At 38.2% G+C, this 13,274-nt stretch overlaps 1 protein-coding gene across 2 annotated transcripts; it reads left to right on the top strand.

Annotated features, from left to right (window-relative positions):
* Positions 1 to 411: 411 nt before the first annotated feature.
* Positions 412 to 12,974, top strand: slc25a38b (solute carrier family 25 member 38b). 2 transcript variants are annotated; one of them, XM_051896250.1, is made up of 10 exons: positions 412 to 532; positions 1,126 to 1,207; positions 1,378 to 1,501; positions 2,968 to 3,047; positions 4,573 to 4,694; positions 7,774 to 7,858; positions 9,019 to 9,198; positions 9,720 to 9,888; positions 9,973 to 10,139; positions 10,601 to 12,974. In XM_051896250.1, exons 4-10 carry the CDS (start codon positions 2,997 to 2,999, stop codon positions 10,721 to 10,723), a joined length of 897 nt encoding a protein of 298 aa, XP_051752210.1. In that variant the 5' UTR covers positions 412 to 532; positions 1,126 to 1,207; positions 1,378 to 1,501; positions 2,968 to 2,996; the 3' UTR covers positions 10,724 to 12,974. The 2 variants fall into 2 exon arrangements, with proteins under 2 accessions (XP_051752210.1, XP_051752211.1); XM_051896251.1 differs by lacking the exons at positions 412 to 532; positions 2,968 to 3,047 and adding an exon at positions 545 to 747.
* The last annotated feature ends 300 nt before the right edge of the window (positions 12,975 to 13,274 follow it).

Below are 13,274 nucleotides of genomic sequence, written 5' to 3'. Positions count from 1 at the left end.
GGTCTGCGCTGATGACTAAAAGTCTGTAGATTAGAGCCCAAGAAGGGCTTATCCATGAAATGTAAAACACCAGGCTGCTTCTATGGAGGCTGTCTCTGTAATAAATGTACACTTTATTTTGAATTGGTGAATGATGATGCTTCTGAGTTTGACCAAAGTAAACCAGCTCTTGGTGGGTTTTATTTATATTTAGACTAAGACTAGATCTATAAAGACCAAAATTAGTAATAAAGTCCAGTCTCTGATAATATTAGAGGGCAAACAATTTAAAATCTATAAATTTTAACAACAACTCTAATTCCAAAATGGTGCCAAATTCAGTTTTGTTAATCAATTTATTACAAATAAGAGAACGGTAGTGTTAAATGAGTCACTTTTTAAGAGATGGAAACGCATGTACCTCAGTGTTCCAGTGGGGGGCATCGAGCCTCACGCATCAAGTGTCTCTCCCTGGAGCACGTGTGACACCGGCATGCTGGAATAATCGAGCTGAAACCGGTTCTTGCTCGTTGTTCTGAAGACTACGCAAAAAGTACGCAGGAGTTACGCAAACAACGCAGAACTTTCTTGCGCGAGCGTAGCTCCAAACTCACAGATCACGGTCTCCGCTGAGGAATGTGATCTTGAAATCACTTGTGTGACGTACGCCTGCTGTTTCACCGGCATTTTAACAGCTCAGTTAACATGTATTGATTGCTTGGAACGAAAGTACGCAGTTTTAGACATCGAAAAGCAGAACAATTGTATGTAAGTTAAAGTTTACTGATAATGATGGAGTAAACGGTGACTGTTAGCATTACCGGCTAACTGACAGAAATCAGCTGACGTGTGTTGCACCACCTAATTTCCAATATTTTTGTTATGTTTATTGTCTTTTTTTGTATTTTATGAAGAAAAATACATATGATAAGTTGTTAGCCGTTGCAGAATATTTGAAACGCGTTATGCTGGGTCAGAAGAATTAGCATTAGCTTTCACTCCGATCTGCTATAGTAGTTTTGTTTTTATTTGACATTTATTTCTGAGGTGTGCTGCATATTTCTACATGTTTACGTAAGATTTTATTATTTAAATGGTGGTTTCTGTGTCTAAATTCGTCGGCGCTCTCCTTTGTACTGTTGACAGCTGTGTAGAGTGACAGAAAGAGCGAGAATCATGATGAAGATCAGTCCTCATTTACTGTTTCTCTTCGGTCCTTAACAGACAGGTAAACATTAAATAGAACTTAAATCTGTCTTGACAGCCTCTTCTTTTATTTAGAGGCTTTAATATACGTCACTCTAGTTCGTCTTGATTCTGTGATTGGTTTTGTGTGAAATTAGCAGTGGTTATTTAATTAATCAGGTTGGGTATTAACTTCATTTCTCCCTCATGCAGTCGGAATCTTAGCTTTGACGTGTAAGACATCACAACGGCCATAGAAGAGATAAAAAGGAGGGAGTTGAGCTCTTCCTCTGTGCAAGCTTCATCATCCTCTCCATCTGCAATGGAGATTGCCCTGGTGAGTTGGTGGTATTACTGTTTGCTTTAGTGTTGATTTGTTCTGCTGAAGTTAAATGTAAAATGTTGAATGTCTGTAACCTGAAGGATGGTTCAGCGGGCTTTTAATACTTAAATGTCATGCTTTTCTTATATAATCTAAATTACAGATTGATTGCATTACATTAACTGTGTAAATGTGTGACATTCGATTCAGGGGAGAATAGTGGTTGATCGAAATGGGTTTTTTAGGGGTTGAGGTCAACATATAATACAATTTGCAATGAAACACACACAAAATTGCTGAAATTAAAGGATTAGTTCACTTTAAAATGAAAATTGCCCCATGACTTACTCACCCTCAAGCCATCCTAGGTGTTTATGACTTTCTTCTTTCTGATAAACACAATCAGAGTTATATTAATAAATATCCAACGAGTCTGAAGCTCAAGAAAGTGCATCCATCCATCATAAACGTACTCCACACGGCTCCAGGGGGTTAATAAACCTGAAGTGAAGCGATGCGTTTGTGGAAGAAAAATATCCATATTTAACAAGTTATAAAGTAAAATATCTAGCTTCCACCAGACCGCCTTCTGTATTAAATTTACGAAAAAGCGTAACTGATGTCATGTCAGTTGCGCTTTTTTCGTAAGTTGAATACAGAAGGCGTAGGACATATAGTAAGCGTTTTGAACTGCGAGAGGCATTACACTTTCTTTGTAAGTTGAATATGGAAGGCGGTCTGGTGGAAGCTAGATATTTTACTTTATAACTTGTTAAATATGGATATTTTTCTTACACGCATCGCTCCACATCAGAAGGCAGTCAGATTGAAATTGATGCAAGCAGAACCTTTCACTTGTGTTAATATGACCAATCAGTCATAGTCGCCGGCTGATGCTGATTATCTCAGAATGGCCAAATACTGGCCGAATGATTGTTCTGACTGACATATCAGTCTATCACCACCAGTAGAGAAAAGCAATCAGATTTTTTTTTTTTTTTTGCTACTTATTTGTATTTGGAGGTCCGAGAGAGTGTGTGTATGTTATGATGACACTGTTTTCCCAGCACATGACCCATTTTTATGTGCAAATGAGATCTATAAGTCATTTTATTTTTTTGTTGTGCAACTCTGCTGAACCTATGTTGGAATATGCATCCAATGAATGACCCACATTTTCTGTCACATCCACAAAAGCACACGCTAACGCACATATACATATGCCTTTGGCAACTGTATGACTCACGCTGTGCTGAAAGCACTTGATCCAGTGGAGAGGAACACAAACGGGCAGAGTGAAACCACGGATGTGTGTTTAGGTGTAAATGGGTGAGAAGGAGTGCAGAACAGCAGCAAACATGGAAGCTTGTGGATTAAGCCGCTGAATCTCCTGCTGGGGGTGGGAGGGGGTTAAAGAGAGATTTCTGGGTATTGTGTTTGAGAGGAGAGAGATGGAGGCTTACTCTGTCATGTGCTGTTAGTGGCAGCAGTAAGAGTGTGATAGAGAGAGATGCAAGAGAAAAAGGACCCTCAGCCCAAATCTGCCAGCAGCCTGGGAAAGGTAGGGCAGATTAGTCAGTGGCTCACTGTATGTTTCTCTAGTCAGTGTTTGTGTTTTTGTGTATATGCACAGCTGTGTGTGCGTCTTCCCATCACTCGTGTCTTGGTGTTTTCACGCTTCTAAATGAATCTCGGCACTCCGAAAAGCCTGTCGGCAGAGCTCGAGTCTTGATGTGCATATCAGTATGCGTGTGATGATGCTGACAGTGTCAGTGTGTGATTGTGCATCTGTGTTTGGTGTGATTCTCTATGGTCAATCTGTTTTGAAGTGCATTATTTGTATTGTGTGGTCATGCACACTTACACATTGTTTCATTTGCATACATGTACATGCAAATGACACTGTGTAATGTATTGTAAGGTTTGGCGTCCATACAGGGCACCAAATGTAGAATGGATATTCAGTGTGTGAGAATATGAGAATATCCTTTTATCTGGGGTGTCAGTGTTGGTCACTGTGTGTTCCTGCAGTAGATGGTGACTTTTGTGTTGAGAAAATGAAGGCAGTTTTTGTACCCAAGCCTGTTAAAGGGGGCATAACATGAAAACATTTTGCTTTTTTTTTTTTTTTTTTTTTTTAAATAAAACTTTAACAGTGCAAAGCTTCCTCCCTAGTCCACACAGTAAATGAAGAACAACATATTTTTGTAGTTTGGTTAACATCAGGAATCATCATGATTATGACATCACAGCCATGAGCAAATTAGCATATGACTGCCCATGTTTTGGCAGTATGAAATCCTTTTTATTTCTCCTAAATTCATTTTAGTTTTGTCCCCTCAAATTCTCTGTTTTTTGGATTTCATTTTAATGTATTAATTGCATTTTAATAATCAAAAAACATGCTTAATCAGTTGAATTAACAGTTTAAGGAATATTTTAAAATATAATCAAATGAAAATATAAATAACAACAGAACATTGCAATTTTTTGTTGTGTAATTTTATTATAAACATAATTTCAAGTTAAACCAAACTTTTATTTTGGTGTTTTGTTGTGAAGACCTTCGAGTTTCTGTGTTGTTTGCCATATTTGATTAATGAATTGCCAAATCTTGTGACGCTTTGTGCTATACCGTAAATTCCTTTTTTATGACTAGATTCTGTGATTCTTCACATGTTTTCCACATAGCAGAAATCATAGGGCCCTATTAACATACGAATGCTTGCTTAGTATTCAGGAGCTAAGTGCTCATTACAGAACAACTTTGTAAATTATGGAGGTTAATCAGTCATTAGAAAGGTATTTAATTTTCAATTTGATGCAAGAAATATTGACTAAAAATAAAATAAAATGGTGCAACAGTGTTGAATATGGCCCCTTTAAAGTGCTTCCTGAATTCTATTCCCTTAAACTGTAGTTTAAAAATCTGATCTTTCTATTCATCTCACAATTATTTGTCTTCTCCTCTGCTGTCACCCCACATTTTGTATCCATCCATTCATACCCTTTTCTAGCTTTAACCTTTGTCCCCTCCTTCAGTCCTTGTTTTCTCAAATTCTGTCTTTCTTGGTTTGTTCTCTCAGGCTCATCCTGCCCTGAAGGCCTTCATGTGCGGCTCTCTCAGTGGCACCTGCTCCACTCTGCTGTTCCAGCCATTGGATCTGGTGAAGACCAGACTGCAGACCCTGCAGAACATGCACCCGGGGTGAGACGGCACTAACCGACACGCCCATGCTGACCATGTCTAGACATAACCCTGCAGTTAGGCTGCTGTCCTTGTGCCCTGATCTTTGTCTGGTATTAGGTGTCAGTGCTGGGTTTCATGACTTGATTGACAGATAATAAACATGTCCTGCACAGTTAAAATGCATAATCATTAGGGATGCATTAGGGATTGCATTAACTTCTAAATCTAATTATAAAATGATGTTTTTACTCCAAATTCCTTGTTGAAATATAATCATTTACACAGTGGCATGTCATTTTCATGACTGAGTTATTTAAACATGCAGTAAATAATCAAAACATCACTAACAGGTTAAGTAAAATATAATGAATATATAGGCTAATATAGCGCATATATTTAGAGTTCATTTCTCTGGTGAACTAACAAGCTGTGGACACTGAATGACTTGGCTGAGGTAAATGCTACGTGACATTGCAGTGCTTCCCACAGTTTCAGCAAAGGATAAATAGATTTCCAGCCCTTGCATTAGCTCTACTAGATATATTTATGGAGATGAGAAATAAAAACCCTGCCCTGTACAGCTATGATCAGCTGTTCGTCCATCTTGGCTGAGCTTTCGATTTCTATTTGAGCGCGCTTGTCGCACGTCGACATTCAAAATAACGAGCTTGAGCGTGCCAAAGACGCGACATGTAAACAGCCCTTTACTAGTGGAAAATCATTCCGTGTGCGTGAGAACTGCTTACTCCCATTTAGACCCACAGAGATGCAGTGGATATTTCAAAGACAAAGACCAGATGGGTGTGCGTGCGTGCACATGCGTTTGTGTGATCATATATTCGTTCCACATTGCATTTATAAGAACAGTTAGCCACATCCAGATAAATTAATGGATCTCTATGGGCCTCTGCTGGATGTATATGGTAATTACACTTTTTTTTCTAAAACAGCAGATGGCAGAATAACACCCCTAACACCTAGATTAATATCCAAAAACAACTCATTTATTTTTGATCATCATGAAAGTGTTTTTTTCTCATAATAATGTAATATTTCACACGCATGCTAATGGTGTAGAGGAATTTTGTGGTAAATAGGTAAAAAGTACTTCATATCCCCCAAAACACAGCATAATCTGAATTTCAGTAAATAAAAATATTGTTAAAAGTCACATATTTGTTGTTTGTCACATGTAGTAGACCATTTTTGTGCCGTGGGTAATAGGAGGATTTTCCACCCAAATACCACCGTAAGTATATTTCAAACCTGTGGGAAGCACTGCATTGTTTTATTGGTGTCTTTCCTCCGTTGAAACACTGATTGAGTGATTACACAAGATACATTTCAGTAATACTGTATCTTTTAACATACCTTCAGATGTTCATTCATATTTATTCTGTAACTAGTAATAAAGAGCACTGCCTGCTTTAACTGGGGCGCCTATACAGTGATCTGTCACGCCACATTAAAGAGTGTTAACTGCATTTTGTTTGAATTTCGTGATTAAAATGGACAGAATTTGACACTTTGTTTCTTATCGAAAGTAACTAAACGTGGGGCTTATTGCGATTATTGGTGTTAATGGTGGTTAGGCTACTACGCCCTAATTACTATTTAATCAAATGTCAAGGAAGAATTTAGTTTTGTGACATAGATAAAGTGAGGTCAGCCTCAACAATGGGCTAGGGCTGGGCGTTCAGTATGCCATGAGAGTACCGCGGTACATACTGTGGGTGGTGTATCGTGGTTTTTCGGTTCGGTTTAAATATCGTTACACCCCTACAAATGATGTTGGAAAACACTGCTTCATGATCATGACGCGATGATTCCAGAAGTCTTAAAGCTTTAGCCATGCAGCATGTCATGTCATTCATCATGTTATGTTGTGTGTGGGCACATTTGAAATGAGACACCCTGTTCAAAATGAGACACCCTGTTCTAAATAAAGATGATTTGCAATGGTTTACTAATGTTTCGCGAAGTTACAAAGCACAATGTGGTGTAAAAAGCCTCGTCTGTATACTGTTTACATGCACGCCGGTGGCGACTTTTTACGGTTTTACGTCAATAAATTGCGATCGGTTCGTGAGATCGGCCAAGTTTAATGACTACCAGTTGAGTCATAGAATGTGATTATCGGCCGATCAGAGCATCTCATTTCTGTTGTCGTTCTGACAAGGGCTAATTAGCATGTCATAGATTAAAACGACTTTAGTCCTTTCAACGGAAGCACTGTTATAGCCAAGTTTTGCCCAGTGCCAATAATTAATAATTAGTGGTATTTGCTGAGCAATGCTTAAAGTTGAACAAAAGTGATTGGGATATTTGCAATGCACATAGCAATGCACTAAAAACTATTCAGAGCACTTTACCTGACCACATAACAACATCCTAGCAACCACATAGCAGTACCCAACAAGTCCATAACAACACCTAAGCAACCACATAGCAGTTCCCCACCAAGTCCATAGCAACGCACTAAAAACAATTCTGACCACTTTACCAACCACATAACAACACCCTAGCAACCACATAGCGGTACCCAACAAGTCCATAACAACTCTTAAAAAAACTACACTGAATACTTTAGTAACCTCCTAGCAGTACCTCAGCAACTCCATAGCAACTCTTTAAAAACTGAGCACTTTACCAACTGCATAGCAACACCCTAGCAACCACATAACAGTACCCCTTGTTCTGAAACATTTATTTTTATCTACCTATTTATTTATTTATTTAAATTCTCTGGCTTTTGGTTTTATTCAGCATTTTTGTTACCCTTTTGGTTGTTGTGGCGACTGTGAGGTTTTAGCCTGTCTTTTGGTAAGATGCGTGTTGAGTATCATTGTGTCTGTTTATATAACTGTGCCCTCTCTGTATGCTGTGTGGGAGTGTCATGAGCTCTATTATTAAACTGTCTGCCTCTCTCAGCTTTGCAGAGGATAACATTGTACCCGTGTCAAATTATTTGTCCTCATATGCTCAGACATGCCATCTAAACACAAAGATTTTTGGCTCCTTCTGTCTGTTTTCGCCCTTCTTTGTCTCTCTGCCCGTGTCTGTCGTGATCATTTTTATTTTTGTCTTTGTCTCTCAGTGCTCCTAAAGTGGGAATGATTACAGTCTTTTTCAACGTGATCCGCACAGAGAAGCTGTTTGGCCTGTGGAAGGGGGTTTCACCAGTAAGTCAACTGTGGTGGCTGATTTCTCCATTTCATTTGGTCCCCGCTCACTGTTTGATCTCACAACAGCACCAGTGCTGTGATCTCAGAGATATGTCCTGTTCTTCATTTAATTGCAACTGTAGACCTTTGTCAGAGTAGATGGCATATTTAATCTGGCACAAACAAAAAGAACTCCTATGAGCAGGGATGCACCGAAACAAAAATTCTTGGCTGAAACAGAATTTTTTTTTTTGCATTTTTTTTTTTTTTTTTTTTCCCCATTTATTTTGTCATTAATTTTTCACCATTGCTTAAATTAAATTCAAAATGTGCTTTTTACTATTTTTACTATTTTGTCTTGCTGTTCAAAGAAAAAAAACTACAAAACTACAATTTAAAAATAATTAACACTGAAAATTTTTTAACATTCCATTATACCAACTAAGCACAATGTAACTTAAAATAAATAAATTAGTAAAATAAAAATATTTTTATTTGGCCATCTTTGAGCCCCCTTCTTGAATAAGCCTATAACTGACTGCTGAAAGAATGCAACGTACTCTATATGCCTACAACAAAAAAGTGCATTGAAAATAAAAATACAAAAAAGTGGATGAACCCACAACGTCCTTGACATAAACCTATTTAGCCTACTTCTTTAGGAAAAGTGTCAGGTTCTTTATGAAAAGTAGATTCTCTGCTTTCTCACATGAAAGTCGGTTTCTCTTCTCATAGACAGCATGAGATGCAGCTCTAATCAGTCTCTCGCTGTCGGTGCTTGTGCATGGAGCAGACAAGTACCTAGGATCAGAATCGATAAATATTTAAATATTGCCATTTTTTGACAGTTGCTCATTTCAAAACAATGATGCATCAGAGATAATGAAATGGACAATTCAGCAAAACATTGTCTGCAAAATGCTTCCACACTGCCGACATCTTTGCTTTGTATTTGTCTCTCACTCTATGCTGCTTGCTATTTGATCGCGTCATATAAAAACGTCATTGTTCGGTAAAATTTTTCACTTATTCGTTTGCTGAACATTCGGTGCATCCCTACCTGTGAGGATTATTATTACATGTTGTATGGATTAGAAGTGCACTTTCTTGGCACCTGTTTTGTTTTTGTATATCAGTGAATTTCTGACTCACTCTTTCTCTCTTTTTCTGTCTTGCAGTCGTTCATGCGATGTATCCCTGGTGTAGGGATCTACTTCAGCACATTTTACTCGCTGAAGCAGCATTACTTCCAGGATGGCTCTCCGAGTGCTGGGGAGGCGGTGTTGCTCGGGGCAGGGGCTCGTTGTGTGGCAGGCGTGGCCATGCTGCCCATCACAGTCATTAAGACTCGTTTTGAGGTGAGGACCATTGCTGAGACACTGCATATACATTGAAAATCAAGGCTCGAAATTACGGCTATTTTGGTCACATATGCTCTCTAAATTTAATGTGGGCGACCTCAAAATATATTTGGGGGCATTTTTGTTTTTGAGGTGCGACCAGTTTCATTTCTCTAGAAATCTGGCTAATTACTGCACAGTATGTGCCTGCTGTGAGCTGATACAGTAACCGGTCCACCGTTCTACAACATGACCAATTAAACTTCATCTTTACGTTCTTAGGAAAAGATGCCCTTGGGGTGAATATCACAAACACTGATGAGAATATTGCTTCAGAGTAAATTATATTTACAACACAAAAATCCTATATTTTTCCGGACAAGCAACTGTTTTTACTCGGACAAGTGAATGACAAGGCTTAATGTCAAGCCCATTTTAGTTGTGGTGCTCCTATCTTTTTGAATTTGGGAGCACCACTGCTACCAAGGAGTTTTCAGCTGTATCTGTATGTTTATTCACCATTGCATGTTTTATTTCAGAGTGGGCGGTACAATTACGTAAGCGTAGCTGGAGCTCTTAAAAGTGTGTGTCAGAACGAAGGTCCAAGGGCTCTTTACTCCGGGCTCACGGCGACTCTGCTCAGAGACGCTCCGTTCTCTGGCATCTATGTCATGTTCTATAGCCAGGCCAAAAAGGCTTTACCACAGGGTGAGCTTCTGATCAGCTGTGAAAATGATGTTATTTGAGGATGTGGCATTGTTGAATAATATCTGCTCTTTCTCTCTCACTCAGAGATCAGCTCGTCATCCTTTGTCCCGCTGGTTAATTTTGGCTGTGGTGTGGTGGCTGGAATTTTGGCCTCTCTAGCCACTCAGCCAGCGGATGTGATCAAAACTCACATGCAAGTCAGCCCGGCATTGTATCGCAAGACCAGCGATGCTGTACGCCACGTTTATGCTGTAAGCATCATGGGATGAAACATATATGTTGACCTTTGAAAATCTCTTCAAATATAAAGTACCTTCAGATACAAAATGTTATTTTAAACATGGTACGAAATCCCTAAAACACGTGATCATGTGACACTGAAGACTGGAGTAATGATGCTGAAAATTCAGCTTTGCATCACAGGAATAAATTACATTTTAAAATAGGAAATGATTATGCTGTGGTGTACATAAAATACTAATATCTGGAGTGATTTCTATATGTGTGATTGAAAAATAGTATGAACTCATAATAACATATCCTATCTAGTTTCCACTTTTCATTATTCAGTCAATTCTACATTGATACAATTAAGTCCCACCCAACATTATTTTCTTGACTATGTCGCATTACAGAAATTAAATGTTCTGAATGTTGTTTTGTATTTTTCTAAGTCACAGATTTAAGTAACATCACTTTCATTCTTTTTTAGAAGCATGGCTTGAGCGGGTTCTTTCGGGGGGCGGTTCCTCGTTCTCTGAGGAGGACCCTGATGGCTGCCATGGCCTGGACTGTGTACGAGCAGCTGATGGCGCGCATGGGCCTGAAGTCCTAAAGTCATCTCATGCACTTTTTTTGTAGACTTTTCAGACACTGGCAAAAGATGGCGTTCTGTCATCCTTGGAGAATTGATAAAAATGAAAGCAGCTCGTGTTGGCTGAGGTGCCGGTAATAGAAGGGTTGTGTGTATGTGTTTGTGTTTTCAGTGCTTTACCCTGTGACACCTCTGACAGTGACATTCCTAAATTGCCACATTTATCTGCCTTGGAGACACCTGTTCATTGAGACAGGGGTTCGCACTGAAGAATCCCAATGAGAGACAGACTGCTAAATCATGTGTCATCAGCTCACAAGAAAATCACTCCTTTTACAAAAAGAAAATCCTCCTCGCTAACCAGTGAACTCCATATACCACACGTGTCAGTGTCATTTTAAAAAGTTGCAGGTTTTTCAGAAATGCACGACCCTGTGTTTGAGACCATTAAGCGAAGACCATTAATTCAAAAATCCCTTTTAGTCGAGGATCCAAGACATGTTGACATAATACTCCAGCACTCCGACAATCACACCAAATTACTCTAGGGCTGAACTGACAACACATGACTGTCTCATCAACACACTCCGTTCCGGCTGATAATTGCGCGTCTCTATGCGATGATTTGTGCTGTTCTACTGATCTCCTGTGTTATATGACTGGATGGATTTATCAGTGCATTCCAGTACACTGGGTTTTTATTTTCTTGATCACTCACTCCTGGGCACAGACAAAGGCAGGATTTGGATAGAATGAGACTTTGTAAGATTTAGACCAGGAGAAATGCTTAATATTTATTAAAGAAAGATGGAAACAAGTGTTATAGTTCCTAAGAAAATGATGTTTGAAGTGGAAAGGAAAAAGGATTTTTTTTTTTTTTTTACAGTGAGAAATTACAATACTTAATTTATCGTATTTGCAAATGTGTTGTTGGACAATTTTAATTGACGTTTTGTCGTATTGACGTATTGTGTAATAACTGCTGTAAGACGCCATAGTATCATCAGTGGTGCTTGGTGTGAACACAACAGTTCAATGTTAATTCTACGTGATCCATAGGGTGAATTTTATGAAATCTGCCAAGAACATGTCCGGGTGGTTGTTGTTCACCCTTAACAAAGAGAGAGAACCAATAAAAATTTGAAAGAAAATGAAGCCTGTTAGAACTATTAGGATTTTTGGCATTGTGATATTATATTTTTAGTGCAATTAGGCATATTTTCTTCCCAAATTATCATTACTTTAATGTGATGTTTTATTTAAAAAAAAAAAAATATATATATATACACACACTTATTTTTTACACCATAGTAGTCTTTGTTGTACTGCCTTTAATATAATTTTTTTCAAATTTAAATCAGCATATTACAGTCATTTTTACTATAAAAACTTTAGGGAAAAAGGAGAAAACCTTAAAAGTAAAATGCAGGGATGCATTACAATAATGAGAATTGGGAAATATGCTTAATTGTCAAAATGCAAAAATCTTAATGTATTTAAATAGATTTCAATTTCTTTAAGCCAAATATAATTTCTTTCTTTTTAATTGTTATCATATTTTCCTTAAACGTTTGGGGGTAAACATCTCCCGGACACATTTTCATGACATTCACCCCATAAGCCTTTGGGTTTCTCATTCTCTCCAGCATTCTGTCTTGGTGATGGTACTTTGTCATTTGCCACTTTATATACTTCGAGGGTTCATATGTGCACTGGTCAATGTTTTGATTAAGTGAGTTTGACCAGGAATTTGATGTATTTAAGTCATAATTTCATTTAGTTAGCGGAATTCAATTCAGTTAACTAATTGTTTGGAATTGTTTTGATTGGCTTATCCCTTATCCCAAGATTATCTTCTGCAGTATGCAGTTTAATGACCATAATATGAAGTTTGAAGACAAATGGAGCCAAAACACTAGTTTTAAATCAGTTAAGAGGGTTCATAAGTTTCTATCACACTGCACACTACATGCATAGTTTGTGAAAGCACTTTAAATTCCGTTAAGTTGACTCCATTCAAACTGAATCTGGGCGGTGTGTGTGTGTGTGTGTGTGTGTGTGTGTGTGTGTGTTGGTCACATGATGCTATGTAAGCCGTTGTGCTTAGTGCTGTACTGTGGAGATATTCTTTTGCCTTCACATAATCAGTATTGTCTCTTCAGCATTATTGTTGATATTTTGTCTGTATGTGAGAATTTTTGCACATGCAAATGTTGTGCCTATGTTAATATGTGAATAAATCTGCCCCGTTTTATAAATGGTGGTAAAAGTTTATTTTAAGCATCTAGTTTTGTAACTTGCACTACATTTTCAGCTTTCGTCACTGAGTTTTAACACTGCATAAAAATCATTGATGCTCTTTTTGTCTTAATAGACCGTACAGAACAGTGGTCTAGTATACTGTTAACGTGGCACAAAGTGATCTTGCATCACTGTTATGCTGTGCTCTGCTGATGGCACAAAAACTGACAGTCTAATAGCCATCAGTGTCCCCAGACATCCAGCCAGACAGAATAAATGGGGTCAGGTATGAGGACACCTGGAGGGACTGAATCACTGCAATGACACAAAT

The sequence above is a fragment of the Ctenopharyngodon idella genome, chromosome 6, assembly GCF_019924925.1.
Source record: "Ctenopharyngodon idella isolate HZGC_01 chromosome 6, HZGC01, whole genome shotgun sequence".
In the NCBI taxonomy this organism is placed as follows: domain Eukaryota; kingdom Metazoa; phylum Chordata; class Actinopteri; order Cypriniformes; family Xenocyprididae; genus Ctenopharyngodon; species Ctenopharyngodon idella.
This window is presented reverse-complemented; position numbering and strand designations above follow the sequence as displayed.

Excerpts from the sequence above, each read along its gene's own strand:
- slc25a38b (XM_051896250.1), top strand. The coding sequence starts at position 2,997 with ATGCAAGAGAAAAAGGACCCTCAGCCCAAATCTGCCAGCAGCCTGGGA. Across the intron at positions 7,859-9,018 it reads TGTGGAAGGGGGTTTCACCA|TCGTTCATGCGATGTATCCC; the intron begins GTAAGTCAACTG and ends TCTGTCTTGCAG. Across the intron at positions 9,199-9,719 it reads TCATTAAGACTCGTTTTGAG|AGTGGGCGGTACAATTACGT; the intron begins GTGAGGACCATT and ends GTTTTATTTCAG.